This window comes from Mustela nivalis (genome assembly GCF_964662115.1).
Source record: "Mustela nivalis genome assembly, chromosome: 18".
NCBI lineage: Eukaryota > Metazoa > Chordata > Mammalia > Carnivora > Mustelidae > Mustela > Mustela nivalis.
The window spans coordinates 49,276,514-49,301,869 of NC_139037.1; the positions used below are offsets into that span (position 1 = coordinate 49,276,514).

The window sequence follows — 25,356 nt, forward strand, 5'->3', positions numbered from 1 at the left end:
AACTTCTGTTGGATGCTGGAACCCCAAGTTGATGCAGATCCAGAATTTTCCCCAAGCGACTTACTGTCATTTAGAAACAAAGTAGATATGTAGAGTCTGGGAATGAGATCCCCAGAGACTGGGAGAAAGGACAGAGTTATGCAGGGAAAAGCCAATGGTTGCACCTCTTCCTTCCCTCAACAAATTCTGTCTCCTAATCTGTGTCTAGGAAAGACGATCATTTCCTTGCTCCTCCCTCCTCTCATTCCAGACAGGATTTCAGGTGGTAGACAAAGGTCTTTGAAATTTGGCAAGAGAGCTCTCTGATCTGGAGATTAAGTGGAAAATGAGGCAAAAGGTTCCCCCATGTACTAAAGAAAGGGCAGAGCATTAACTTGCACTGAGCTTCCTGGTAGCCAATGGGAAAAGGGAAATCTGATCAGTTACACCGATTGTAATATCTATGTGATTTAACAAATTTCTTCAAAGGGATCTGTTCATTTCTCCTATGTGAGTGAGTGAGGGGACATTTTTATGAGAACATCATAAGGTATCACTATTATTACTATTTCTGCTACTCCTGCTAACAATGATCCTCACAACCACCCCATGAAATAGACATGATAGTTATTCGCAGTTGACAAATAAGGAAACTGTGCTGAGAAGTAACATGACCTGGCTAGGATCGTACAGCCAGGAAATCCATCTGTAATTCCTGGGATCGAATTCTGTTCTGTGTTATGATGACATTGGGGTCCCTTATTCTGTGTCTCAACAAGAGAGCAGACAAATGAGAAGAATAAAATCATTGCAAATGGTGGTCCATACTGGGCAGTAAGCTAGTGAGAGCTGAGATCATTTAGAAAGGGCAGTCAGGGCCAGCTTTCCTAAAGAGGTGGTTTTGAGCTGTGCTTTGAAGGAGAAGAAGGAATGAGGCTGTCTAAGATGAGCAGGAAACACAATGGAATATTATTCAGTCATAAAAAGGAAAGTTTATACTGATTCATGCTACAACATGATGAAACTTGAAAGCATGATTGTAAGTGAAAGAAGCCAGATGCAAAAGGCCACATATTGTATGATTTCATCTGTGTGAAATATACAAAATAGGCAAATCCATAGAGGGAAGAAAAGCAGATCTGTGGTTTGCAAGACTAGGGAGAGAGAGAGAAATGGAGAGTGACTGATTAATGACTACAGGATGTCCTTAGGGAATGACAAGAAAGTTCTGCAACTAGATAATGGTGATGGTTGCCCAACATTGTCAATATAGCAAATGTTATTAAACTTTATGTTGTGTGTATTTTACTACAATAAAAATAAGCAAAGATGAAGGCAAAGAGAGTTCCAGGCAGAAGGCACCCTAAGTTGCAGACTTGGTGTGTTCTCAAGAGAGCCAGGAGGCCAGTGAGTCCTGCAGGCTGTGCTGAAACCTCATCTTCGCTCCCCAGTGCCCACAGCTGTCCTCAGAAGGGGGATGGCCCCCTTCAGTCCATCACACCACTCACTGCCAGCCGCACGTTACTATTCCCAATTTCCCAATTTACAGAGCTGAAAACCGAGGCCCAGAAAGGGTGACTGACTCGTCTCAGGTTGCGTAGCTGGAGGAGATACTCACTCAAGTCCCTGCCCTTATAGACCTCGAAGACAGGTTAAGTCACCTGGTCAAGGTCTCTCAGCCAGCAGGTGAAGGCAAGACAGAAAGCCAGGCTTATCTGACACCAAAAGCCACATTCTCCAGGATCCTGCCATCTGGTCTGAATATGAAGTGATGGGAGTCACAGGGTGTAGATTGCAGTGGCCATTCTGCTGGGAAGGCAGGAGATCCCCCTGCTGGACTTGGACATTTCCAGGGGCAGTGGAGGGAGGTGGGGGGTGAGGGCAGAAGAGCAGAAATTGGAGGAGCAGAGGGGATGATGCAAAGAATTCAGACGCAGAAGCCAGAGAGAACTTGGTGTGCCTCTCATGAATGTGCCCTTACCCATTTTCTGGAGCCCTGCTGCATAGTCTATTTCCGTTGTGTAAATACTCACAATGTGGCTGATTTCAAGCCACCAATGTGATCACTGAATATGGAGTAGAGAGGAGATACCTATTAGTATGCTCTCATATAGTAATATAGTATTTCCCAGGGTCAGGATGAAGGTCCCAAAATTTAAGGTGAAGCTGATGACAATCTAAACCACCAGTCATCAAGATAAATAGTATTTTAATACAATAAGAATCAAAATTAACACACACACAAAGAGAGATCCATGACGCATAAAATATAAAAATTTTAAAGATGGCATCTGACTCTGCACTTGGACCACTCTGCTTCACCGTAATCCTGGCCCTGATTCTCATAAAATTTTATTTAGAAAAGTAGACAGTCAGTGGTCATAGTGTGCCAGTTTGACTTTTTAAACTATTGCGTTAAAATATTATTTCCTTCATTTGTGTACAACAATTAATGTAAAAAACCTTAAGACCATCAACAACAGGAAAGTATAGTAAAATAAGAAGTAATGAGTTTTGAGTGTATATTACCTTTATTTTAATGTAATGCATTTAATTTGAATTTAATTTTAGTAATTAGTAAAACAATTTAATTTTTAGTAATGACTGTGCATAACAACCAGGTCGCGAAATTACTGACACTTGAACAACCAGGGGCCAGTGTTAGCTAGCCCCAGCCCTTCGCTGCTTTTCCCTCCTGGGTGGTAGAACCACGGTGTGAGGTGGGAAGGGGACCCAGAGGTCTAGGCGACGTCACTTTAATTTGAATTAATCAAGATTCTGTACCTTTCTAGGTCAATTTGAGTCGACCCAGACTTACCCATCCCAGAAAAGTGGATCGTCCAAGGCCCCGCCCCCAACACCCCCAGCTCCGTCCCTTCTCCTTCGCCGTCGTCATGACAACCGCGTCCACACGCCCTTCACTCCCGCGAGCGCTCCCATTGGCCAAAAGTTCGTAGCTGTCCGGTCCCACTCGTTCCTATTGGTCAGTCTATCGCGCCTGTGCCAACCCGCGTACTCCCATTGGTTGACTGGTCGAAAAGGACGGGGGCTCCGGGCAGTTGTGTGTAGCGAGTGTGGAACTGCGGCGCAGCACGGAGCAGGGAGGGAGGGAGGGGGCGTCCCGGAGTCTTTGGAAAGACAGAGGTGAGGGAGTGTCCCAGGGAGGAGAGGGGCGGTGAGAGGGGCATGGGTGGGCGACGCAGAAACGGTGGTTTGGGACTCTCAGGACGTCTGTTCTGCAGGGCGATGACCACACCGGCAGGCTCGGGCGCAGGCTTCGGCAACGTGTCCTGGTGGGGCCTGTCCCCGGCGCTGGACCTGCAGGCTGAGAGTGAGTCCCCACCCAGGACCGCATCTGACCCATCCTGGCAGGTGGCGTGCTAACGTTCTCCGAGGCTCCAACGGTGGAGCCGCCCCTCACTGGGCACCCCAAGTGGCCTCTGAGGACTACGATTCCCAGAATGCTTAGAGGCACAGCTCCCTTAGGAACCTAGGCCAGGAGTGCGAGTCTTGCTGGGAGTTGTAGTCCATCGTTCTGCGGAGGCTGCAGGGGGCGCTCTCCAGGCCACAGACTTCAGCCTGTGCCATCTTGCCAGGTCCTCCTGTGGACTCGGACTTGCGGGGCGATGCAGACCCGGAGCTAGATGTACTGCTGCTGGGCTCCGTGGATGGGCGGCACCTGCTTCGGACCCTGGCCCGGGCGGCGCTCTGGCCTCGCAGGAGGTTACACGTGAGCTGGGATTCTGGGTTCGTTGGAGGGAGGAGAATGAGGATGAGAGCCCAGATACCTGAGTCCTTGAGGAGAAGGGAACTGGAGGCCTGGACTGCTAGGTCCAAGGGAGGTAGAAGCTGGGGACTCAAATTCCTGGGTTGTGGACTTTTGGGTTCAAGTGGGACGAAGAGCCTAAAGACTGGGTGTCCTGAGTAGTGGTGGGGTTCTGAGGGCCCGTACTCCCCTATTTGAAGGAAGGAGGCCAGTGTACAGAATGCCTGGACCCTGTGGAGGGAGGAGGCTGAGGTCTTCCATTCTTGGGTCTCCTGGGAGCCAGGGACACTGATCTCAGAATCATTTTGCTTTGTCTTTCCAGTTCTATGTGCTAGAGAATAATCTGGAAGCTGTGGCTCGACACATACTGATCTTCAGCCTAGCTTTGGAGGAACCTGAGAAGATGGGGTTGCAAGGTGAGTTGCAAAACCTGGTATATTCTGGCCGCCAGCCTCTTCCCCATGCCCACAGGGGTTCTGGCATTTCAATGGTCCAGTTAAACGTCCTGGTCATTGTTCCCACCTGTGCAAAAATATACTACCTCCTAGAGCCGCTGAGAGAATTCCAGGAAAAAATTCACATAAATTCTCAGCCCCATGCATGACACAGGGTAAGCATTCCAAACCTCCTGACACAGCATAGGGTCAAAGGAGAACAAAGGACTTCTTAAGAGGTAGCGAGTCTCCCAGATATGGGGAAGGTTCGGTGGAGTTCAGTCCTTCACAGAGCCTCTCCACGGGCCTCAGTGTCCTCAGTTAGAGGCACAAATCCCAGAGGGTCTGCCTTGAGGATGCAGCCCTGGAAGGAAGAGGAGGATCTGGGCAGGGAGGCAGGGATGACAACTTCTCAGTGACAATGACTTTGGCTTAGCACCTTGAGGAGAGTCTGGATTGAGACAGTCTGTTCAAATTCTGGCTCTGCTTGCTAAGTGACCTGGGGCTAGTATCTGCCGCTTTCTGGGCCTACATTGTTTCTACATTGATAAAATGGAGATCCTAAAAGTTCTTTTCCCATAGAGTGCTTGTGAGGATTCAATTGGAAAACAAAAACAAAAACAAAAAAACACACAGCTCCTGGCTTATGCTATAGACTCAGTACCTCTTAGTGCTGATTATTTTTATCACGATTATGGGTGGTAGTTTTTCCTTAATATCCCAGAGCACTCAGGATACATGGCACACACTTCACAGCACACCTTGTAAAAGCCTTTGAAGGAACTAGATCTAACTAAGGGTATATGGTTCTCTGTCTTTAAATAACTTTAAGATTCTCAAACCACTAAATGAAACAATTTACATATTGATAGAGATTCGTTGATACAGATGTATATGTTCTAACAACTAAAGGTATATAGTTCTCTTGTAAGATTCCTGATTAAAATGGAACAATTTAACACTGTACTATTTTAGCACCCATAAATCTCCATTTCCACCCCGATCTATATATAACTTTTTCTTTTTTAAGGCAAGGAAAATTTGAACATGAAATTCAGGTTTGGGCTCATCTGCAGGGTGGGGAAGACTAGAAGGATGCCTAGATTAGGTTTAAGCTATTCATGTTTGAGGGGTGGATGAGGAGTTGGCCAGTATCCCTTATGCTCACATGACTATGACATCATAAGATTACTATAAAGAGGATATGCGTCACCCACACGGGGTCCAGTTTCTGGCTTCCCTCCGCTGCTCCCCCCACTAATCCGCCCCTCTCTCCCCAACCCCCCAGAGAGGAGCGAGACCTTCCTGGAGGTGTGGGGGAACGCGCTGCTGCGCCCCCAGGTGGCCGCCTTCGTGCGCGCCCAGGCCAAGCGCCTGGTGCACCTGGTTCCCGAGCCCGACCGCCTGGCGGAGCAGCTGCCCTGGCTCAGCCTGGGCGCCCTCAAGGTGCTGTCACCGCCCAGGATCCGAATGGCCACGCGGAGAATGGAAGTGGGCAGCCCCAAAGGGTTTTCCCTGATGGAGTTTGAGCCCTAGCTCCCCAGCTCCCAGTGTGGGATGTGACTTGGGGGTGGTTTCTACTCGCTGAACTGCAGTTTCTTCATCTGAGAAATGGGAGAACGGTTCCCACGCCCGGGCTCGGGAGGGAGGGAAGAGCGGGAGAAACGGCTCTCCCTGCAGCCCCCTCTCCCTTGCTCTCTTCCCACGCATGCCGGCGGTGCAGTTCCGCGAGCGCGACGCCCTGGAAGCTGTGTTCCGCTTCTGGGCCGGCGGGGAGAAGGGGCCTGAGGCCTTCCCCATGAGCCGCCTCTGGGACTCCAGGCTGCGCCACTACCTGGGCTCCCGTTACGACGCCCGGCGCGGTGTCAGCGACTGGGACTTGCACATGAAGCTGCACGACCGTGGGGTGAGGGCCCTGGGAAGGGGGCTGGAGGCCCCATTTCTGGATGTGCAGGAGGTGGGGCTGAGAGGCTGGGGGCCCGGACTCCTGAGTCTGAGTGAGGAGGGGCCAGGGGCCCATATACCAGATTTGCTTCGACCTCTGTTCGTCCTCCTACCCAGGCCCGAGTCATCCACACTCGCGAATTCCGGCGTTGGAGGGACACTGGTGTGGCCTTTGAGCTCAGAGACTCCAGCGCCTACCACGTGCCGAACCGGACCCTTGCGTCAGGTCGCCTCCTGAGTCATGTGCGTGTCCACTCCCTACCCTGTCCAGTCGTCCTTTTCGGGGACACAGGAACTGGGGTCTCCAACATTGACCTCACTTGCCTCTTCTCTCCCTTCTTCCCCAGCACGGAGAGCGTGTCGCAGCGCGCGGGTATTGGGGGGACATCGCCACGGGTCCATTCGTGGCCTTTGGCATTGAAGCAGATGATGACAGCCTCCTGCGGACCAGCAATGGACAGCCAGTCAAGGTGTGTGACCAGAGGTGCTGGGGCTGGGGGACATTCCGCTGTTCTGTACTTTCTCAACCCGGTCCGGAAATCCGAGCTAGCCTGGGCATTCGGGGGAGGGGTGAGGTACTCTAGGCCCTGCCGGGTCACGGGGGCTGTGCCTCTTCTCTCCCCAGACCGCCGGTGAGATCACGCAACACAACGTGACAGAGCTGTTCCGAGAGGTGGCCGCCTGGGGGCGCCCAAGAACTGCCCAGGGAAACCCCGAGCAGGTGCACCAGGACCAGGATGGAAGACCAGAGCGCGGTAAGCGTCCGCATCAGCTCACCCCCCTGAAATGGGAGTTGAATGGTAAAGAGGGCACATCATCCTCCGGGCAACAGTGGGACCCGGACCTCCATCCCAGGCTTCAGGTATTTCATGTCCGAGCACGTACCAATATGGTTTCCAGTGTCTGAACAAGTGATCTCCTGTTCCTGACATTGTCTTTTTCTTTCTCTGTATTTCTCTCTTTCCTAAATCCCGACACCATGTTATCATTCTGAATTCCAACAGTTGTATTCTAATCCTACCTGCAGAAGTCTAAAAGACAGAGCATTCTAGCAAGGTGCTGGGTCCCAGCTCACCTTTGGAGCCCCCCCCCCCATTCTGGTCATGCCTCCTTGTAACCATCCCCCAACCTGGCTCTTGCTTGGTGTCTGGATGCCCTGTATGGCCATGGGCCACCCACTCTTTCCCTCTCTTGAGCTCAGCAGCCTACTCTGTAAAATGGGTCTGCTTGCCACGCTGCTTGCCGGGCTGCCCTTCCCAGAATTTTCCAGGAATCCATCTATGAGAAAGGATGAGAAAGGGCTTCAGGACAGGCAAGGAGTATTTTCTCCAAGCTTTGTGGGTCGGCCTAACTCTGCCAGTTCTTCCCCAGCTGCTCCTGCCCCGGAATTCTTCACTGTGCACTTCCTGCCTCTCGGCTCTGCCCAGACACTTCACCACAAAAGCTGCTACAAGGAACGGTTCCAGCTTCTCTATGTGGCCTGTGGGTAAGAGAGAGGTTCCCAGACTTCACTCCCCAAGCTCCTCCTCCTCACACCCAGGATCCTTAGTCCCCCAGCCAGATCCCCCAGCCCCACTCCTCTCTCAGGACCTGGAAGTCTCAGCCTCGGCCCTCCCTTCCCTCTGCGCAGGATGGTGCATCTTCTTAGCCCAGATCTGGGGGCCACCGTGGCCCCTGGAGGACGCCTGGTGGTGGAATTAGCGCGGTGAGCCAGCGGAGGGCTGGGCAGGGAGCATCCAGGCTGAGGGCTGGAAGCCAGGACCCCTAATGGCCCCCTTCTTGGTTTCAGATACCTGGTGGACCTGCGGCAGGAGCAGCTGCAGGGGTTTGCCAGCCGGGTTGAGGAGCTCGCTCGGGCGGCTGGGTTCACCCTACTGCCGCAGGCCAGGCCCTTGGAGACCTTCGCGCGCTTCCACAAGGCCCCAGACTCCACTTGTGGCACTGGCTCCACTGTGGACTCCATGACTCCGCCCCCTGACGTCCCAACCCCGCCCCTTGAGGACCTGAGCCAGGCTCTGGAAGGCGGGACCCCACCCCCTGAGCCCCTCAAGCGGCCCCCAGAGTCTCCGGCTCTACCCACAGAGTCAGACTCCACAACCAGAGAGTCTGACCCCTGTCCCCATCTCTGACTTGTAAAGTCAGGTCCTGGAATTTGAGCCCGCCTCTAGAACACTCAGTTCTGTTCTCAGCAGTCTCTATCAGCTCCAGAGGTGTTGCTGGCATTTCAAATTATCGTCCTGGGATTCTGTGTTCTGTTCCTAGAATTCTAGATTGTTCTTTTAGAGTTACATGTTCTGCTCTTGAGACACCGCCTACAGAGATGGGCCCTGAGTCTCAGGCCCTCTGTGTGGTCTCCTTGTCCCCCAAGGTCCTGTTTTAACTGGGGATGGGGGAATTGCTCTCCAGGGCTGTTCAACACCCCCAAGAGCCCAGTAAAGAGAGCGGGGTCCTCTTCTTCGTGTGCCCCTGTGTCTTTCTGGTCTTCAGTCTTGTCTCCAGGACTAGGACACGGGATGAGCTAGAGTGGTCAGGAGAGACCCAGTTCCTACTGAACCAGAGGTGAATTTCTCCTTACTGTTTCTCCAACTGTTGTGGCCTGAGAGTCTGGGCCATACCTGGATCCTCAAATAAATCAACAAATTTTATTGAGTGGCTAACAAGTTTCGGATACAGAAACTGACCATAGCTCTTAGGAATATTGCAGTCCAATGTGGGGATGAGGCTCAGACTCCTGGGTCTGAAGGAAGAGGAGCTGAGGGTCTGGACTCCTGGGTCTGAGGGAGGAGAGGCTGGGGGTCTGGACTCCTGGGTCTGAGGGAGGAGGGGCTGGGGGTCTGCACTCCTGGGTCTGGGGGAGGAGAGGCTGGGGGTCTGGACTCCTGGGTCTGAGGGAGGAGGGGCTGGGGGTCTGCACTCCTGGGTCTGGGGGAGGAGAGGCTGGGGGTCTGGACTCCTGGGTCTGAGGGAGGAGAGGCTGGGGGTCTGGACTCCTGGGTCTGAGGGAGGAGGGGCTGGGGGTCTGGACTTCTGGGTCTGAGGGAGAGAGAAGAGGCTGGGGGTCTGCACTGCTGGGTTTGAGCTCCCAGGCCGCCAAGGTGGAAGGGTGACCCAGCTGGACAGCAGCCCACCCCACCTCTCACGCGCCTGGTTATCTCACATCCTGGGCAGGGGGAGGAGGTGGCAGCAGTATATTTAGTCTCAGTCCACGCCCCTTATCTCAGTGTCCTCAGTGAAGCTTGAGCAGCCCAGACAAGCACGAAGTCCTGGGGGCCTTCAAGGTCACCCAGGGCGTGCTCTCACTGACCCTCCAAGCGCCCCTTGCCCCGTCAGTGCCTCCTGCAACCCCTGGCCCGAGTCTCAGCATGGCGGACGAGTAAGTGCAGCTTGGTAACTGGGACTCCCAGAAGCCCAAGGCGGTGGGGGGTAAGACTGCAAGGCTGGACACAGAGTCTGAGAAGGGAGGTGGGGACAGCATCCCTGGTATCTGCAGGAGGGAAGAGTTTGGGAATCAGGGCTCCTAGGATCTTAGGACGGAGGAGCTGGTAGGCCTTCCTCTGGGGTCTCTTAGACTGGAGGGGACACAGGCCCACCATTAATCCTTTCTCCCGGTCTCTCCCTCCAGGAGCGGCGATGCGGTGAGAGCGGGCACAGGCGAGGGGCGACCGGCAGGGGAGGGCGCAGCAGGGTGGGGCCTGGGACGGGAGGCTGCAATCCCAGGAGACGGCGTGGAGGGGGGAAGCGGGGGCCCGGCGGTGACGCGGCCCCGTTCCCCCAATCCCAGGCGGGGTGCCCGCCCCCAGCTCCGGCCCCGATCCGACGCCGGTCTTCTGCCAACTACCGCGCGTACGCCACGGAGCCGCACGCCAAGGTGAGGAGGGGGTTGTGCGGGTCGGGGTTCCCAGTCTGCAGAGGTGGTGGCACCTAGGCATGAGGGCGGGACCAGAGCCTTAGATGGGGCGGGGCTTTGCTCGTAGGCGGTGCCTAGGAGCCTGCCGCTCTTTAAGGGCGGGGCTTTGCAGAGGGAGGGCTCGGATTGGTGAGACCTGCCTATGGGTGGAGTCCCGTTGTCCGTGGGAACTGCAATGCTTAGGGTATAGGGGGCGGTGCCTAACAGATCAGGGCCCAGGATTGGTGGGTGGGGCGAGGGGCGTGGCTTCCCGTAGGTTTGGCCAGAGTTGGAGGCAGGTCCAAAGCCGGACCAGGTGTGAGGGAGTGGCCGTGAGGCCCCCTGCCCACCCTCCGTCTTCAGTTCCCCACCCTCACTATTACTGGCTCCATTCCACTCTGGCAGAAAAAGTCCAAGATCTCCGCCTCGAGGAAGCTGCAGCTGAAGGTGCCGGTGGGCCTGGAGCGGGCGCCTAGGTGTCCTCAGGGTGCTTGAGGTTTGGGGGTGTAGGGGCGGGGCCTTCGATGGCTAGTGAGCGGGGCTCGAGGTGGGCAGTCCCGCTACAGGGGCGGAGCCTTGGAACGATGAACCCGACTTTGAAGGGGAGTGGCCCTGCGGGACAGCTGATCTGTCCTGGGCCTAGAGAGAGGGCTGTCCTGGCCAGGGCGGCTTCCCCCGTGTGGCGCGGCCCTCATCCGCTGTCCCGGGTGGGCTGCGGTCCCTGGCCTTCCCTCCGCAGACCCTGATGCTGCAGATTGCGAAGCAAGAGCTGGAGCGGGAGGCGGAGGAACGGCGTGGAGAGAAGGGGCGCGCTCTGAGCACGCGGTGCCAGCCCCTAGAGTTGGCCGGGCTGGGCTTCGCGGAGCTGCAGGTACCCACTCTTATCAGGGACCCCTGCCCAGCTGGGGATCCGAGGTTCCTAACGTCCGCTCTCGCATCCTTGGGGCTCATGGGTCGAGTCACTATGCTCGGGGACCTTAGGGTCCAGCCTCCCAGTCCTTACCCAGTCCTTACCCAGTTTAGAAATGTGGCCTGTGGCTGCCTAGGGTCTCAAAATCCGGAGGTTGATTTCTCCAGCTCCAATTCTGTCAGATTCTCAGGACTCCTGGCTCCTAGCACCCTTTCTTCGAGCTGCCCCAGAGTCCGCTTCAAACTGTGCCTCCAGGACCAAATCTCCAGACCCCAAACCCCTCCTCCCTTGGACTCAGGAGTCGGGGGCCCCCCACCACATATACCACAATTCCTTGACCAGGACTTGTGCCGACAACTCCACGCCCGCGTGGACAAAGTGGATGAAGAGAGATACGACGTGGAGGCGAAAGTCACAAAGAACATTGCAGAGGTTGGGGGGTCCCGGGCAGTCTTGGTCTCTTCAGGGTAGGGTCTCGTGTCTTACCCCCTGCAGCTGCGTTTGCAGACACCAGGAGACCCAGGACAGCTCTGTGGGTCTGGAAGGGACGGAGCAGAAGAATGAGTAGAGTGGCTAGAAAGGCTGGTTCAGGCAGAAGGGACAGCACACAGAAGCCAGGAGATGGGAGACTGTGGAGCCAGAGCATCAGGGGTTGATGCGTGAGCCCAGGCATGGGTTGGGAATCATGGGACGCCTGCAGCTGGACCGAGATGTGTCAGTGCCTTGCTGAGAGGAAACGGGGCAGATCGGGGAGGACTTACAGTTACTGATGAGGCCGGTGGATTTTTCCCTGAAGGCAGTGGTAGCTGAGCCTCCTTAGGCTTGGAGAGAGAGGAGGGAAATGTAGAGTGGACGCATGGGGCTGGGGGAGGTGGATGGGGGGGCAGTTTCCACCTCCCCTTATCACTGCCCCCAGATCGCAGATCTGACCCAGAAGATCTTTGACCTTCGGGGCAAATTTAAGCGGCCCACCCTGAGGAGGGTGAGAATCTCCGCGGATGCCATGATGCAGGCCCTGCTGGGCACCAGGGCTAAGGAGACCTTAGACCTGCGGGCCCACCTCAAGCAGGTGAAGAAGGAGGACACAGAGAAGGTGAGTGTGGCTCGGGCCAGGAAATGGGCTGCTCCGGGGAGAGGGTGCTGGGACAGCAGTCCTTGGGCCTCAGCTCAGGGCAAGTGGCACTTGGAGTTATGGGGAGAAGAATCTGGTAGAGGGTCCTCTGGCACCCCTCTAGGAGGGGCTAGAAGGGCGAGAGGAAGACAGAAGCTGGAAGAGGAAAGCAGGAAGTGTGTTAGGGAGGAAGGAAGTAGCAAGGAGTTGGGATGTCCATGAGAGAAAAGTAGTGCATGGGGGGAGGCCAGAAGGGGAAGATGAGCCTGGAGGCCTGCAGTGTGTGAGGAGGATGGGGTGTTCCTGGGGGCAAATTTGTTGGGATTGCCTGGGGGACGAGACATGTTCAGAACCAGATCCCTAGGCGGACATCCGGAACACCGTGGCTCAGCAGGCTGGAGGGTGGCCGGAGGATATTTGAGAGACTGTCGACCAGGGGGAGACCCTAACCCTTGACCACATTCCCCTAGGAGAACCGGGAGGTGGGAGACTGGCGGAAGAACATCGACGCGCTGAGCGGCATGGAGGGACGCAAGAAAAAGTTCGAAGGCTGAGACCGCCTGCCCCCTGCGCTAGCCCTGGAGGCGTCCCGGAGTAATAAAGTTGCTCTTCAGGCTAGGAGCGGCTGCCTGTCTGCTGCCTGGGGGGTGAGGTGTGAGGTGGAAGAGAAGATGGAGGAGGGGAGGGCCCCCCAGAGCTACACCATACCGCAGGAGCGGAGCTGGGCTGCAGAACGGGAAATTCTTGGGGTGTCCAGAGATGCCCGGACCAAGGCTCAAAAAGAGACACCCAGAGACACAGACAGAGCCAGAGACCCATGGAGTTGGGGTGGGGGGGAGACAGAGATTCCTAGAAAGATGTGCAAAGAAAGGGACGCTGGAGAGGCACTTGTGCATCGCAGGGCACAGAGATCACGGAGACAGACATGGGGACCCAAAGAGGGAGAATGACAGAGATGTGGAGGAGGATGCCCCAGAAAGATCTAGAAAGATAGAGACACAGATCCAGAGCCAAGGAGAGAGGGAAATGGGGTCACAGATAGAGATCTATAGATGGATACTGAGAGTGAGGCAGATTCACAGAGACCCCTGAGGAAATGCAGAGACAGAAATGTGCGGGGAGACCCGGAGAGTGAAAGACACAGAGGCAGAGAGATGCAGATAGAGCCTGAAAGGGACCCAGAGAGAACCCCCAGAGAAATGCCCCAGAAATAGACACAGAGATGGCCGACTGTGAGAGACAGAGAAACGGAGAGGCAGGAGGGGTGGCCAGCTCCCCTAGAGTTCAAGGTCATGGCTTGGCAGGGAAACGGGGTGGGGAGGAATACCAAAACAGATCAGTGTCAGATGGAGGTGGGGGAGTGTAAGGTCGAGCAGGCCTGACACCACACCCTCTCCCCTCCCCCAGCGCACACCTGCTTCCCCACTTTAGCGCCTGTTGTCACCAGGGTGGAATCCTGGTGGCAGACAAAGGGGTGGGGGCAGGGAGGGGGGGGACAGAAACGAACAGATGGGGAGTCATAGAGACAAAGGAAAGAAGGACAGCGTCGGAGAGACACAGAAACCAGAACCAGAGCCATATAAGAGAAAGCAGCCCCTGTACCCCTTTTGTCAACAAGTATTCTCCAAGGGCCTATTGTGTGCTGAGCCCAGGGACCTCAAAGCATAGAGCACAGCCTGCTGTAAGGGGTGGGGAGCCCAGAGGTTAGAGGTCACCTGACCCAGCCTGGGTTCAAGGTGATGCCGATGGGGTGGAGGGGTCCCCAAGCAGCCAGGAGGTCTGGGATCCTGAATGTGAAGCCAGACTGGGGGCAGGGCAGCCCCTGAGCTGGGACTCGAGGTTGGAGAAAGGAATTCTCTGGCCCTCCCTCTCCCCTGGGGGGGCGGGGCCTAGCCTCCCCTATAAACCCCAGGGGTGCTTCAGCTCTGTCAGGAAGGCTCTGTCCCAAAGCTCGTGGACTCTGCAGACCCAGCCTTAGGTAACGGTCCTGGGGTCTCCAGGGACTTTGTCCTTGAGGGAGAGAACAGGAGGGGTGGGAGACATGAGGGGTGTGATGAGCTATAGGGCTGGATGGGGCACAAGATGGAGGCTTGGGAATTCTGGGGAAGCTCGGGCTTTTAGGGGACTGAAGACAGAGTTATTAGGATTTCAGAGTTCCGGAGTCTGGGGTTTCAAGATTGGGGTGTCCCAGAATGGGGCACCCTCAGACCTAGCAGGTCTGAGATCTGATTCTGAGGGAATCTCAGAAGATGGGAGTATCTGGGCTTGGATGGTCTGGGGTTCAGGACAGGGAGTCTCAGACTTTGGGGGTTTGAGAACTGAGGTCTCTGGGTCAGAGGCCTTATGACTGGAGTTGTCAAAATTTTGGAGCATCGTGAATACATCTCGGAGCTTGGGTATCTGGGTTTTGGGGTCTCAGGATATTGAGGCTTCAGAATGTGTTGAGACCTAGGGCATCAAGCGCTGAGGATATCTGAGCCCAGTCTGGAGTCTCAAGAATTGGGGTCTCAGACTCTGGAGACATGGGGACTTGCTTGTCCCCAGAAACCAGGGGGGTCACCAGTTGGGGTGTCAGGATCTGTGGATCTCAGGATTTGGGGTGCTCTTAAACCTGGGTCCTGTGGGTCCCGGGGGATCTCAAAGATGGTGTGCTGTCTATGTAGGGCTCAGGATGAGGTCTGTGGACAACCCTCCTCCCCAGTCTGTGGGTGCTGCGGCAAGGAGGGGACAGGTGGGAAGATAACGAGCGGGTGGTGGGGTGGGGTGTGAGAGGGAGTTGGTGTAACTAATTCTCCCAGGGGCCTCCCCCTGGGAGAATCCCTTCTTAGGAAATGTCCTCTGTTTCACCATGTAAGACATCCCCCCTGAAATAGCCTTTGGTGGGGGTGGGGCAGCTATTGTCTTCAGGCCACCATCCCTTCCCAAATACGTTCTCCTAATCCCCACTCAGATCAGGTTCCCATGGACATGTCATAAGACAAAAGAGGACAGCTGTGGTGGTGGAGGGGCTGAAGCAGCAGCTTTCAGGCAGTGCCCCCCCCCCAACCTCCCAGAGCCCTTTCCATTTCAGACCCCCCAGCACCCTCCTCCCTCAGACCCAAGAATCCAGGCCCTCAGCCCCCTCCTCCCTCAGACCCAGAAGTCCAGGCCCCCAGCCCCTGCTCACTCAGACCAGGAGTCCAGTCCCCAGGCCCCTCCTACCTCGGACCCAGGAGTCCAGGCCCCCAGGCCCCTCCTCCCTCAGACCTGGGAGTCCAGGCCCCCAGTCCCCTCCTCCCTCAGACTCAAGTGTCCAGGCTCCTGGCACCTCTTCCCTCAGACCCAGGAGTCTAGGCCCCTAACCCCTTCTCCCTCAGACCCAGGAGTCCAGACCCCCAGCCCCACCTCCCTCAGACCCAGGAGTCCAGACCCCCAACCCCTCTTCCCTCAGACCCAGGAGTCCAAACCACCAGCCCCTGCTCACTCAGACCAGGAGTCCAGTCCCCAGCAACAACCCCCTCCCACCACCACCACTCAGACCCAAGAATCCAAACCCCCAACCCCTCCTCCCTCAGACCCAGGAGTCTAGGCCCCAGCCCCTCCTCCCTCTGATCCGGGGGTCCAGCCCCCGCCCCTCCTCCACTGCGACCCCACCTCACTCGCGTGTTCTCTGGTCCTCAGGTCACAGGATGTCGGACACCGAGGAGCAGGAATATGAGGAGTGAGTGGCGCAGGCGGGAGGGCTGGGGGCGTGGAGACGTGGGACACTCTCCCACCTCCAAACGTGTAACCCTGCCTCTCGCCCTTTCTTCCCCACCCCTGCCCTCAGGGAGCAGCCCGAAGGTGAGTGGGGAGTGGGCGGGCCTCGGTGGCCTGGGGACACGCACGCGGGGGGCGAGAGGACACCGGGGTCGCCCGCTGCCCCCAGCGCCCACCCTCCGGCGTGGCGGCGCCCCTTGCGTGCCCTCTCCGCACGGCCTGCGGCCCCGCGGGGCTCCTGATCCGCCTTCTCTGCCCCCGCCCCCTTTCCAGAAGAGGAGGCTGCGGAGGAGGAGGAGGAAGGTGAGGCCTGGCCCCCGCAGGTCTGCAGCCCCAGCAGCCCCGAGGGGCCGGGTGGGGTGGGGGTGGGGGGCGCTGGTCGGGGCGGGGCCAGCGGGCACTGGGCTCGCTACCGCCCGGGCTTCAGGTCCTTTAACAGCCTCTCCCCTCTCTTTCCTCTCTGCCCCCCACACCCCTGCGTGGCCGCTCCCCCTCGCTTCCCCATCCTCGCTTCTCCCCCTGCCTCCTCCTCCCCAGCCGCCGAGGAGCCGGAGCCGGTGGTAGAGCGAGGTGACCGCGGCTGCTTCGCTTCCCGAGACGGATTTCCTCGGGCCCTGACCCCTGCGAGGACCCCCTGCGCCCCCGTAACCCGCCCAGGCCCGGTCCTTTAAGCCCCGGAGAGCTCGCGCGCCCTCTGGTGTCCACGAAGGGAAATAGCCTCGCTAAGGCTTTAATCCTTTCCCTTCCTTCTTAAAGGGACCGACACCCAAGCCTTCTCCCCCAGACTGGAGGAATACTTGTGGAAGGGTTGGATGTTTGCAGACAGGCATTCCCGACCCTGTCATGTTTTACCCCCATATACATTCAAAGGTTGGGGCCCAAGATGCAGAAGGGGCTCTCCCTGAGAGTCTGGGTTCCTGTGTCCCCAGAGGGGTTGGGGCTGGCGACACTCTGCAGGGCTAGGTGTAAATGGAGAAGAGCAGGAACTCTGGGTATGTAGAAGGAGGAAGGCCTGGGGGGTTTGGACTCCTGGGTTCCCAGAGAAGTGGGAGGGGGATCCCCACACCAGTTCTGAATGTATATCTGAAGCGTGTGACCCTCTTCCCTCTTTATGACCACCCTGATTTCCCTTCTCCCCTCTTCTACCCCGACTCATGCGTCTCCCCCAGACCTGCTCCTGGGGGCTGTGGCTTGGAGGAGGGGCTCCCTTCTCTGGGTGTGTCAGCCCCACCCCCATGAACTCTTGCTAATCATGTCTTTGTATCTCCCCACTAGAAGAAGAGCGCCCCAAACCAAGGTGAGATACTATAGGGCTGGGAGGGTCCCAATCCCATCCTCCTAAATATGTCCCCCACTCCCAGAGACAGGGCATGAAAAAGGCAGAAAAGGAGAGTGGGGCACTTGGAACAGGAAAGGACAGTGATTTCTTCTTTCAATGAATGGTTCAGAGAATGTTCCATGGCATCTGGCAAGTCAGATCCCATCGGCTCTGTTGGTGAAACAGACTGGGATCCAGTTATGGTAGCACACACCAGGGCCCTATATTTGACCTTGGCAGTCATGGAAGGCTTCCCAGGGAAGGAGATTCCTGCATCACTACCTGAAGAAGGTGGGAAGGATATTGTAGAGGAGAAAGCTGACCGGTACATGCCTGGGGCAGTGGCTGGATCTAGGCCACTTTTTGGGGGAAACAGATACAGACACAGGTCATTCTGATGACGAAGTTCCTAAACTAGGCAGATCTGTGGAGGCCATGAGAGCTCGTGGAGGCAGAGGGTCCTGAAGGAAGAGAGACTAAGGCCAAAGCTTGGAGATGCAGGGAGGCAGCAAGCTGAGCATGAGGAAAGAACCTAGAAGCAGACTTCTGTGGGCTGCCATGAGCAGTGGTGCCAATTCCACTGTGGCCAGAGTGTAGAGTGTAAGAAGGGATGGGGTCGTGCGGGGTTTTGAGCAAAGATGACTTTGGGTCAGATCTGAGAGAGAGAGCAAGGGGGATCAGGGAAAGCTTGTGGGAGAAGGGAAGGCCTCAGGGGATGCAGTATACCAGGGGAAGGGCATTGCAGGCAGAGGGAACAGGATATGCAAAGGTCCAGGGGTGCAAAGGCACATGCCATAGCCAGGGAACAATGAAATGTGTGTGTCTGTGAGGGAGGAGAGAAGTTGCTGGAGGAGTTGACTGTGATCAGGTGAGAAGGGCTGTGAATGTTGGGTTGCTTGGGCTTTGTCTTAATGGTGAGCTCTGAGCTAAAGTCAGGAAGGGAGGTGAGCTGAAGGTGGACAGCCAGAGGCTGGGAGGCCAGGAGGAGGCTGGCATGAAGGTTCACAGGAGAGTGGCTGAGGCCTGAGCTGGGCAGGGGGCGTGGGGTGGAAAGGGGAAACAGACTGGGGAGATGCCTAGGCAAAGAGGCCAGGACTTGTCATTGGGGCAAGGGGAGGGAGGAGGTGGGCATCACCTGCTCAGGGTCTCGGCTGAGAACCGGAGGGGCGGTGCACTCTCCCCACCCCACCCCTCCATCTTGGGGAGGTTGATGAGCTCATTGGAGGCATGGTACGTGAGAATGCAGAGATGTTCAGGAGACGCTGGTTAACCTGAGTCTGGGATCTCAGAGAGAGCCTGGGCTGGAGACAGAGATTCCTGTGAATAAATAAAAGAGTGAAACCCTTTAAAGGGCTCTCTGGGGATGAGGAGACAGAAGTGGGACAGCCAGTGGAGTAGGAAGCAAATCGTCTGAAGGTGCTGTCTTAAAAACCACAGAAGCACCCAATACGATTTATGAATTTAATGCAAGCCACGTGTGTAAATATATGTATTTTTACAAGTCGCACTTTAAAAAGTAAAACAGAACAGGAAAACAGGTAAAATTAGTCTTTGCCGAATTTTTTATTCAACCCATTAAATCGGAAATTTAATCATTTCAACAGGTAGATGATAGGAGACATTATTAGTGAAATATATTCCATTTTTCTGTTTGAACCAAGTGTTCAAAATCCAGTGTGTTTCTCAGACAGCCCAGGGAATGTTGATTCGGACCAGCCCCCTGTCAGGTGCCCCAAACCACGCTGGGCCGTGGCTGCCACACTGGTCGGGACAGCCGGCGGGGAGCTCGGTCAGGGAGCTCAGGCTGCTCAGTCTTTCCCCCTTCCCACCCGCCAGGCCTGTGGTCCCACCACTGATCCCCCCGAAGATCCCAGAAGGGGAACGTGTGGACTTTGATGTAAGTAAGGGACCTCCAGTCCCCAGGTGCCTTTGTGCAAATTAGGAAGTGGTGCCTCTGGCTTTTCCCTCCTTTCAGAGTCTCCTAAATGGACCCAAGGTGTCCCCTAGTGCCCCTGCTGGGAACATCACCAACAGCAGCCCCTGGTCCCCTAAATGGCCCAGGCCCACGTCCGTTGCAGGGAGGGCCCTGCCTCGATGTGCCTCAGAGGGCGCACAGGTGGGTGCCCGGTCCCCCGCACTGCCTGGAAGTGATGCACCCCCCTACCCCCACCCCTGCGTCCTGCAGGACATCCACCGGAAGCGCATGGAGAAAGATCTGCTGGAGCTGCAGACGCTCATCGATGTGCATTTTGAACAGCGGAAGAAAGAGGAAGAGGAGCTCATTGCGCTGAAAGAGCGCATTGTGAGTGGAGGGAGGCGGAGTTCCGCAGCATCCTCCCCACCCCGGTGCCTGTGCTGTGCCGTCCTGTGGCCCGGAGTGCTTCCCATCCAGTGCAGCCCCAAGGCTGTCCAAGTCGGTGGCCATACTCAAACTAGCTCATCTCTGCTCTTGACCTCCTTGGGGACGGGGCAACCCTGCACCCCCTCATTCCTCTCCCTTCCCCCAGGAGCGGCGCCGGGCTGAGAGAGCTGAACAACAGCGCTTCCGAACTGAGAAGGAGCGTGAGCGTCAGGCCAAGCTGGCGGTGGGTGCCTCTCCTGTCCTGTGAGACCAAATGCTACTTCTTAAGCCGAATGCTCTATTTCCCGTTCATGATCTTTTCTGCAGTCCTGAGGAAGGCAGGACTTGCACTGTGTTATTCAAGGATTTTTCTGTTGGAAGGGACAGAAGCCCTAACCCAAACTGAGTTCAGCAGAAAGAGAATTTTATTGGCTCATATAACTAAGAAAAAGTAGAATGTGATTGGTTTCAGGTATGGCTGGATCAAGGAACTCAAATAAGATCACAAAGACCCATCTTTTCTCTTCCTATCCCTGGTCCCATCTTTCTATGGACACTGGGGGTGATGAGGTCGTCATGGGTTTGCCTGGGATGTTCCTGGTCTGAGCCCTGAAAATCCTGTATCCCATCAGTCCCAGGTGAACCAGATGGTAGGTCACCCAACTGGACACCTTGTTCTCAGGGGAGGCAAGTGACTACCAGCAAATCTGGCTTTCATTCCTCTTTTATCTGTCTTCTCCTTGATTCTGGGATAAGTTCAGATTGGTCACCTGTCCATCTTGGAGCAAATTGCTGGCTAGTTGTAGGAGGTTGGTGAAAATACTCCCATTGGTGTGGGCTTTGGAAACATGATCTGCCACTTGAATCACTTTAAAAGATTAAGAGTAGGGTGACATGGTAAACATCCTACTGGTCTCCCAAAGATGTTCTCATCCTAATTCCCAAAGTCTATGCATATGGTACCCTGCATGGCAAAAGAGACTTTGCAGGTGGGATTAAGTTAAGGTGGGAGATAATTCTGGATTATCCAGATGGGCCTTGTGTTACCACAATGGTCATTGGAAGAGGGAGGCTGTAGAGTCGGAGTCAGGGATGTTTGAAGATGCTGCTCTACTAGCTTAGAAGACGGAGGAAGGGGCCAGGACCCAAAGAATGCAGGTGAGAAGTATGGGGCAAGAGAGTGACTTTTCCCCTAGACCCTCCACACTGTTTACTCCTTGATTACAGCCCAGAAGACTCGTTTCAGACTTCTGACCTGCAGAGCTGTAAGGCGATAAACTTGTGCTTTTTTTTTTAAAATTTAAGATTTTATTTACTTATTTGACAGACAGAGATCACAAGTAGGCAGAGATGCAGGCAGAGAGAGAGGAGGAAGCAGGCTCCTTACTGAGCAGAGAGCCTGATGTGGGACTTGATCCCAGGACCCTGGGATCACAACCTGAGCCGAAGACAGAGGCTTTAACCCACTGAGCCACCCAGGCGCCCCACTTGGGCTATTTTTTTTTTTTTTAAGATTTTTATTTATTTATTTGACAGCACAAGCAGAGGAAGCGGCAGGCAGAGGGGGAAGCAGACTCCCCACTGAGCAGAGAGCAGGACCTGGGGCTTGATCCCAGCACCCTGGGATCAGGACCCGAGCTGAAGGCAGATGCTCAACCGACTGAGCCCCCCAAACTCCGTGCATCCCAAACTCATGCTGTTTTAAGCTATTAAATTTGCACATTACAGCAAAGCGATAGGAAAGAAATTCAGATGGAGTGTGCTGGACGTGCCAGAAGCCATTGTGCCCGCCTCACCAGCGCTTTCAGTGTGGGGAGGAGCTGGGCTGGACAAGCCACTCTTTCTGGAACATGGGGCTGCCTTCATTTGACATTCTAGAGCCCCATCCTCAGGCTCAAGGCCATGGCCCCTTTAGTGTGCTGAGTCCCCCATCCCCATCCCCAGTCACCCTCTGGCATCCTCTGAGGCATCATTCTTGTCTCGTGAGAATAAAGGAGACAAAGGCCCAGAGAGGGGGACTATCTGCACTGAGGCACACAGCAAGCTCAGCACAGGCCATTCAGAATGGAAGAATGCAGAAAGAAGCAGGAATATCCCTTACCTACTGTAAAAGTTTTGCTTGGGGGATATTAAGGCCCAGAGAGGAGAAGGGACTTGTGGGTGGTCACAGTCAGGCCTGGATGGACCCGGGGCAGTATGTCTGCATTTAACCTGTTCTGGCATTGACTTTGTCTCATGCATTGGGTCGATGGATCCCTGTGTCACTCAGACCCCTTCCCCACAGGGGCTGGGCCAGCCTTCTGGGTTAACTCCTTTCTTCCCTCAGGAGGAGAAGATGCGGAAGGAGGAGGAAGAGGCCAAGAAGCGGGCGGAGGACGACGCCAAAAAGAAGAAGGTTCTGTCCAACATGGGAGCCCATTTTGGGGGTTACCTTGTCAAGGTGAGTTCAGCCTGCTGGGACCTAAGGTCTGTGTTCCCAGGGAGGAGGCAACTAAGGGCCTAGACTCTTGGTTCCTGATGGAGGTGGGGGTTGGGAGCCCCAACTCCTGGGTCTGAGAGAGTAGGGGCTGGGGTCTGAACTCCTGGGTCTGAGGGAGGAGGGGCTGGGGGTCTGGACTCCTGGGTCTGAGGGAGGAGGGGCTGGGGGTCTGAACTCCTGAGTCTGAGGGAGGAGGGGCTGGGAGCCTGGACTCCTGGGTCTGAGGGAGGAGGAGCTGGGGGTCTGGACTCCTGAGTCTGAGGGAGGAGGGGCTGGGGGTCTGGACTCCCGGGTCTGAGGGAGGAGGGGCTGAGGGTCTGGACTCCTGGGTCTGAGGGAGGAGGGGCTGAGGGTCTGGACTCCTGGGTCTGAGGGAGAAGGGGCTGGGAGGAGGGGTCTGGACTCCTGCATGTAGTGACATGGTGGTGAGGAGCCCAGCCCTGGGGTCTGATCTATCTCACAGTTCAGTGTGTCCCCTTCCATACCCTCAGGCAGAACAGAAGCGCGGTAAGCGCCAGACAGGACGGGAGATGAAACTGCGCATCCTTTCTGAGCGTAAAAAGCCTCTGAACATCGACCACATGGGAGAAGAGCAGCTCCGGTAGGTGGGATGGGGGGCTCAGGGTGGGAGGGGGCTGGTTGGAAGACGGCGAGATAAGGGGACCCCTACAAAGCTCTGGGAGGGTGGATCCCAGGTCTGAGCCCTGGCGCTGTGTGACTTTGGCTAGTGCGTCTCTCTCTCTGGGCGGGTGCCCTGTTTTCTTCCCTGGGAGACGTCATTGATATAGGACCTACTTTTTGTGGGTATCATGAGCTGTAGAGTCTGGGAGGGGATATGGTGGGAAGCCAGACAAGATGGCTCACGAAAAGTTAAGAGATTATGTTGACCTATTGATGTGCCCTGGAAACTCAGAAAGGCCCCATCTTTACGTGAATTAAAGCCAGACATGCTGGTGAGAAATTTCCAGCCAAGTCTCTGTCCTGTGGGTCTCTATCTACCTCTTTACCTCCCATTCACAGAACAGCCCACGTATTGTGATAAGCCACCAGAGGGAAGGTGGCAGAGGGCTGTTCCTTCTGGGCCCTTAGTGGTAGCTTGATGTTCTCTGGTCTGGGCATGACTTACGAAGTCCAAAACCCCCACCTTCCCAGAGGCAGCACAGCGAGGGGGGCTGGAGCTCAGCCTCTTACACACTGTGGGATCATAGGCACGTTATGTAATTTCTCTGAGCACGTTATGTAATTTCTCTGATGATGATGATGATGGTGATGGTGGTGATGGTGGTGATTGATGGTGGTGATGGTGATGATGGTGGTGATGGTGGTGATGGTGGTGATGTTGATGGTGGTGGCTGCCACAGTCATGCCCTCACAGTCAACCCTGTGATGTAGATACTATGATTATCCTCCTGTTAAAGATGAAGGACCCGAGGCACAGAGAGGTTAAGTAGCCTCTCCAGGGTGGCACAGCTGCAAGTGGAAGAGCTGGGATTTGAACCCTGGGAGGCCTGGGGCAGCAGCCCGTCCTTGCCGCTGGTGTTACAGTGCTGCATGTTCACCAGCCAGCTCTCCAGGGGCAAAAAGTCCTGAGGGTAGCACTTGCCCGTTTCTGTGACGTAACTGCTCCCACCATGCAGATTTAAAATTATCAGTAGGGGTCTGAGCACTGGAAAGGACGTTCAGGGTTAGGGTTGGCTCTCAAGGTGTTTGCATGGCTCCAGGACCAGCTTGGGAGAGGGAAGCAGGATCCTAGGGGAGGTTACTTGGCGAAGGTCACAAGTCAGAGAATGGCAAAGCTGGGATTTGAAGCCAGGCTTCTTGACTCCAAAGCCTGGGTCCTTAGCCGTGACATCGTTCTCCCTTGGGGAAGCAGGAATTTTGGATGTGGAGGCGGCGGGCAGGGACTTAAGAACCCTTTCCTTCCACTCACCTAGAATGTTTTGGCCTTGGATATTAACAAAATGGCAGTAGTGACGCCCACTGAGTCTCTCTGGGTGGCCTTGGGTGGTTCTGTCTGGGCCGGGGGTATGGGCCAGCCCCTCTCTGACAGCCCTTCTGGCCCATCAGGGAGAAGGCCCAGGAACTGTCGGACTGGATCCACCAGCTGGAATCTGAGAAGTTTGACCTGATGGAGAAGCTGAAGCAGCAGAAGTACGAGGTGAGACCCATCTCCCAGGGAGAAGGCGGTGCAGCGTGGGGGTGGATGAAGGGCAGGGGCTGGTGGGTGCGTCCCCACACAGTCCTCCCAGCATTTCCCTCTCTCCTGCACAGATCAACGTTCTGTACAACCGCATCAGCCATGCTCAGAAGTTGTAAGTGTGCCTCCCCAGACTGGGGTGTGTCTCTCCTTCTCTGGGCCCCCACCCCTCTGTGCACCTGGTCCCTTGGGCCCTCAGCCCCCTGCAGCACCGAGGACAGCCCCTGCCCCAAGTGTCAAAGGCTGAGACCCCGCGCCCCATAGCTTCTGTTTCTTGCTCTTCCTACTCCGCTCCCCTCTCCTGCTCACTGTTCATCTCTCCTGTCTCCCACTTTCTGTCTCTTTCACCCCAGCCTTGGCCCCTCTTCAGTGCTGCCCACTCCCATCTCCCATCCCTCCCTTTCCCCCAGCCCCTTCTCCTCAATATCGCTCAGCACCCGTGGGAACATCCTGAGTTCACCCCCCAATGTCAGCTCCCGCAGGTGCGTGGGAGTCCCCCACACCCCATCAGCCACCCCATCCCTGTCACTGAACAGAGAGTGCATTTGCCCTGCCCCTTCCTCCAGGAGGCAGGGAGAGTGGGAACTGGGGGGCAGACTTCTGAGTTGAGGGCAGGACCCCTCTCAGAGGTTGGGGGAGCCCCTCCTTCCTGCCATCCTTTCCCTCTTCTCCTACAGCCGGAAGGGTGCAGGGAAGGGCCGCGTTGGAGGCCGCTGGAAGTGAGGGCCTGGGGCTATGTGCCCAGCAAGTCTCAGAGCCGCTGTTGGAGCATGGGTCCCATCTGTGGTTGAAATAAATGCACCTCGCAGACACCTGCCCAGTTCTCTGGCTGTCATTCCCACCGGAATCAGTGGTCACTCTGACCTCGAGCCTGGAGAACCTGCACAGTCCCTGTGGTGGTAGGTGACCTTGAACCCTGCGCTGCAGGGAATGCCACAGGGTATGTATGGCCCCTTTGGAAACCAGTCTGGCAGTTCCTCAGAAAGCTAAGCGCCTGGTAACTCCCCTCCCAGGTGTTTGCCCGCTGCAAGGGAAAACATGTGTCTGGCCACATGCGCAGTGGGCACCGACATGGGCAGTAGCATTCCTCACAGCAGCCCAGAGGTGGAAACGGCCCCAACATCCACCAGCTGGGGGGTGGGTAGCAGGCGCTACCACGCGGGGAGAAAAAGGGGCGAGGTCTTGACACACATCGCCGTGTCCACAACTCTCAAAACAATCACGGTGCTCGATGATAGGGGCCAGAATCAGAG

At 55.9% G+C, this 25,356-nt stretch overlaps 3 protein-coding genes across 8 annotated transcripts; all 3 read left to right on the top strand.

The window, feature by feature from the left end:
• Positions 1-3,016: 3,016 nt before the first annotated feature.
• On the top strand, positions 3,017-8,577 carry DNAAF3 (dynein axonemal assembly factor 3). Its single transcript, XM_082709818.1, has 12 exons — positions 3,017-3,123; positions 3,222-3,310; positions 3,576-3,709; positions 4,068-4,161; positions 5,468-5,625; positions 5,903-6,085; positions 6,241-6,366; positions 6,471-6,593; positions 6,749-6,878; positions 7,495-7,609; positions 7,754-7,828; positions 7,913-8,577. The coding sequence occupies exons 2-12, from the start codon at positions 3,226-3,228 to the stop codon at positions 8,250-8,252; spliced, it is 1,563 nt and encodes a 520-aa protein (XP_082565944.1). The 5' UTR covers positions 3,017-3,123; positions 3,222-3,225; the 3' UTR covers positions 8,253-8,577.
• TNNI3 (troponin I3, cardiac type) lies at positions 8,574-12,648 on the top strand. The gene is made up of 9 exons (XM_082709828.1): positions 8,574-8,682; positions 9,345-9,496; positions 9,746-9,758; positions 9,905-9,991; positions 10,415-10,456; positions 10,749-10,880; positions 11,262-11,351; positions 11,836-12,012; positions 12,501-12,648. Exons 2-9 carry the CDS (start codon positions 9,486-9,488, stop codon positions 12,582-12,584), a joined length of 636 nt encoding a protein of 211 aa, XP_082565954.1. The 5' UTR covers positions 8,574-8,682; positions 9,345-9,485; the 3' UTR covers positions 12,585-12,648.
• Positions 12,591-24,913, top strand: TNNT1 (troponin T1, slow skeletal type). Of its 6 annotated transcripts, XM_082709827.1 has the most exons (15): positions 12,591-12,682; positions 14,694-14,761; positions 15,691-15,730; positions 15,839-15,852; positions 16,042-16,071; positions 16,306-16,338; positions 17,044-17,065; positions 18,923-18,983; positions 19,272-19,388; positions 19,594-19,671; positions 21,754-21,867; positions 22,398-22,507; positions 23,974-24,064; positions 24,178-24,218; positions 24,781-24,913. In XM_082709827.1, exons 3-15 carry the CDS (start codon positions 15,699-15,701, stop codon positions 24,824-24,826), a joined length of 789 nt encoding a protein of 262 aa, XP_082565953.1. In that variant the 5' UTR covers positions 12,591-12,682; positions 14,694-14,761; positions 15,691-15,698; the 3' UTR covers positions 24,827-24,913. The 6 variants fall into 6 exon arrangements, with proteins under 6 accessions (XP_082565953.1, XP_082565951.1, XP_082565948.1 ...); XM_082709825.1 differs by lacking the exon at positions 14,694-14,761 and having other exon boundaries at positions 12,596-12,682; XM_082709822.1 differs by lacking the exon at positions 12,591-12,682 and having other exon boundaries at positions 12,744-14,761.
• The last annotated feature ends 443 nt before the right edge of the window (positions 24,914-25,356 follow it).

Excerpts from the sequence above, each read along its gene's own strand:
- DNAAF3 (XM_082709818.1), top strand. The coding sequence starts at position 3,226 with ATGACCACACCGGCAGGCTCGGGCGCAGGCTTCGGCAACGTGTCCTGG. Across the intron at positions 5,626-5,902 it reads TCAGCCTGGGCGCCCTCAAG|TTCCGCGAGCGCGACGCCCT; the intron begins GTGCTGTCACCG and ends CCGGCGGTGCAG. Across the intron at positions 7,610-7,753 it reads CTTCTCTATGTGGCCTGTGG|GATGGTGCATCTTCTTAGCC; the intron begins GTAAGAGAGAGG and ends CCCTCTGCGCAG.
- TNNI3 (XM_082709828.1), top strand. Across the intron at positions 9,992-10,414 it reads CCACGGAGCCGCACGCCAAG|AAAAAGTCCAAGATCTCCGC; the intron begins GTGAGGAGGGGG and ends CCACTCTGGCAG. Across the intron at positions 10,457-10,748 it reads CGAGGAAGCTGCAGCTGAAG|ACCCTGATGCTGCAGATTGC; the intron begins GTGCCGGTGGGC and ends TTCCCTCCGCAG.
- TNNT1 (XM_082709822.1), top strand. The coding sequence starts at position 14,674 with ATGGTGTGCTGTCTATGTAGGGCTCAGGATGAGGTCTGTGGACAACCC. Across the intron at positions 16,072-16,305 it reads TGCGGAGGAGGAGGAGGAAG|CCGCCGAGGAGCCGGAGCCG; the intron begins GTGAGGCCTGGC and ends CCTCCTCCCCAG. Across the intron at positions 17,066-18,922 it reads GAAGAGCGCCCCAAACCAAG|GCCTGTGGTCCCACCACTGA; the intron begins GTGAGATACTAT and ends CCCACCCGCCAG.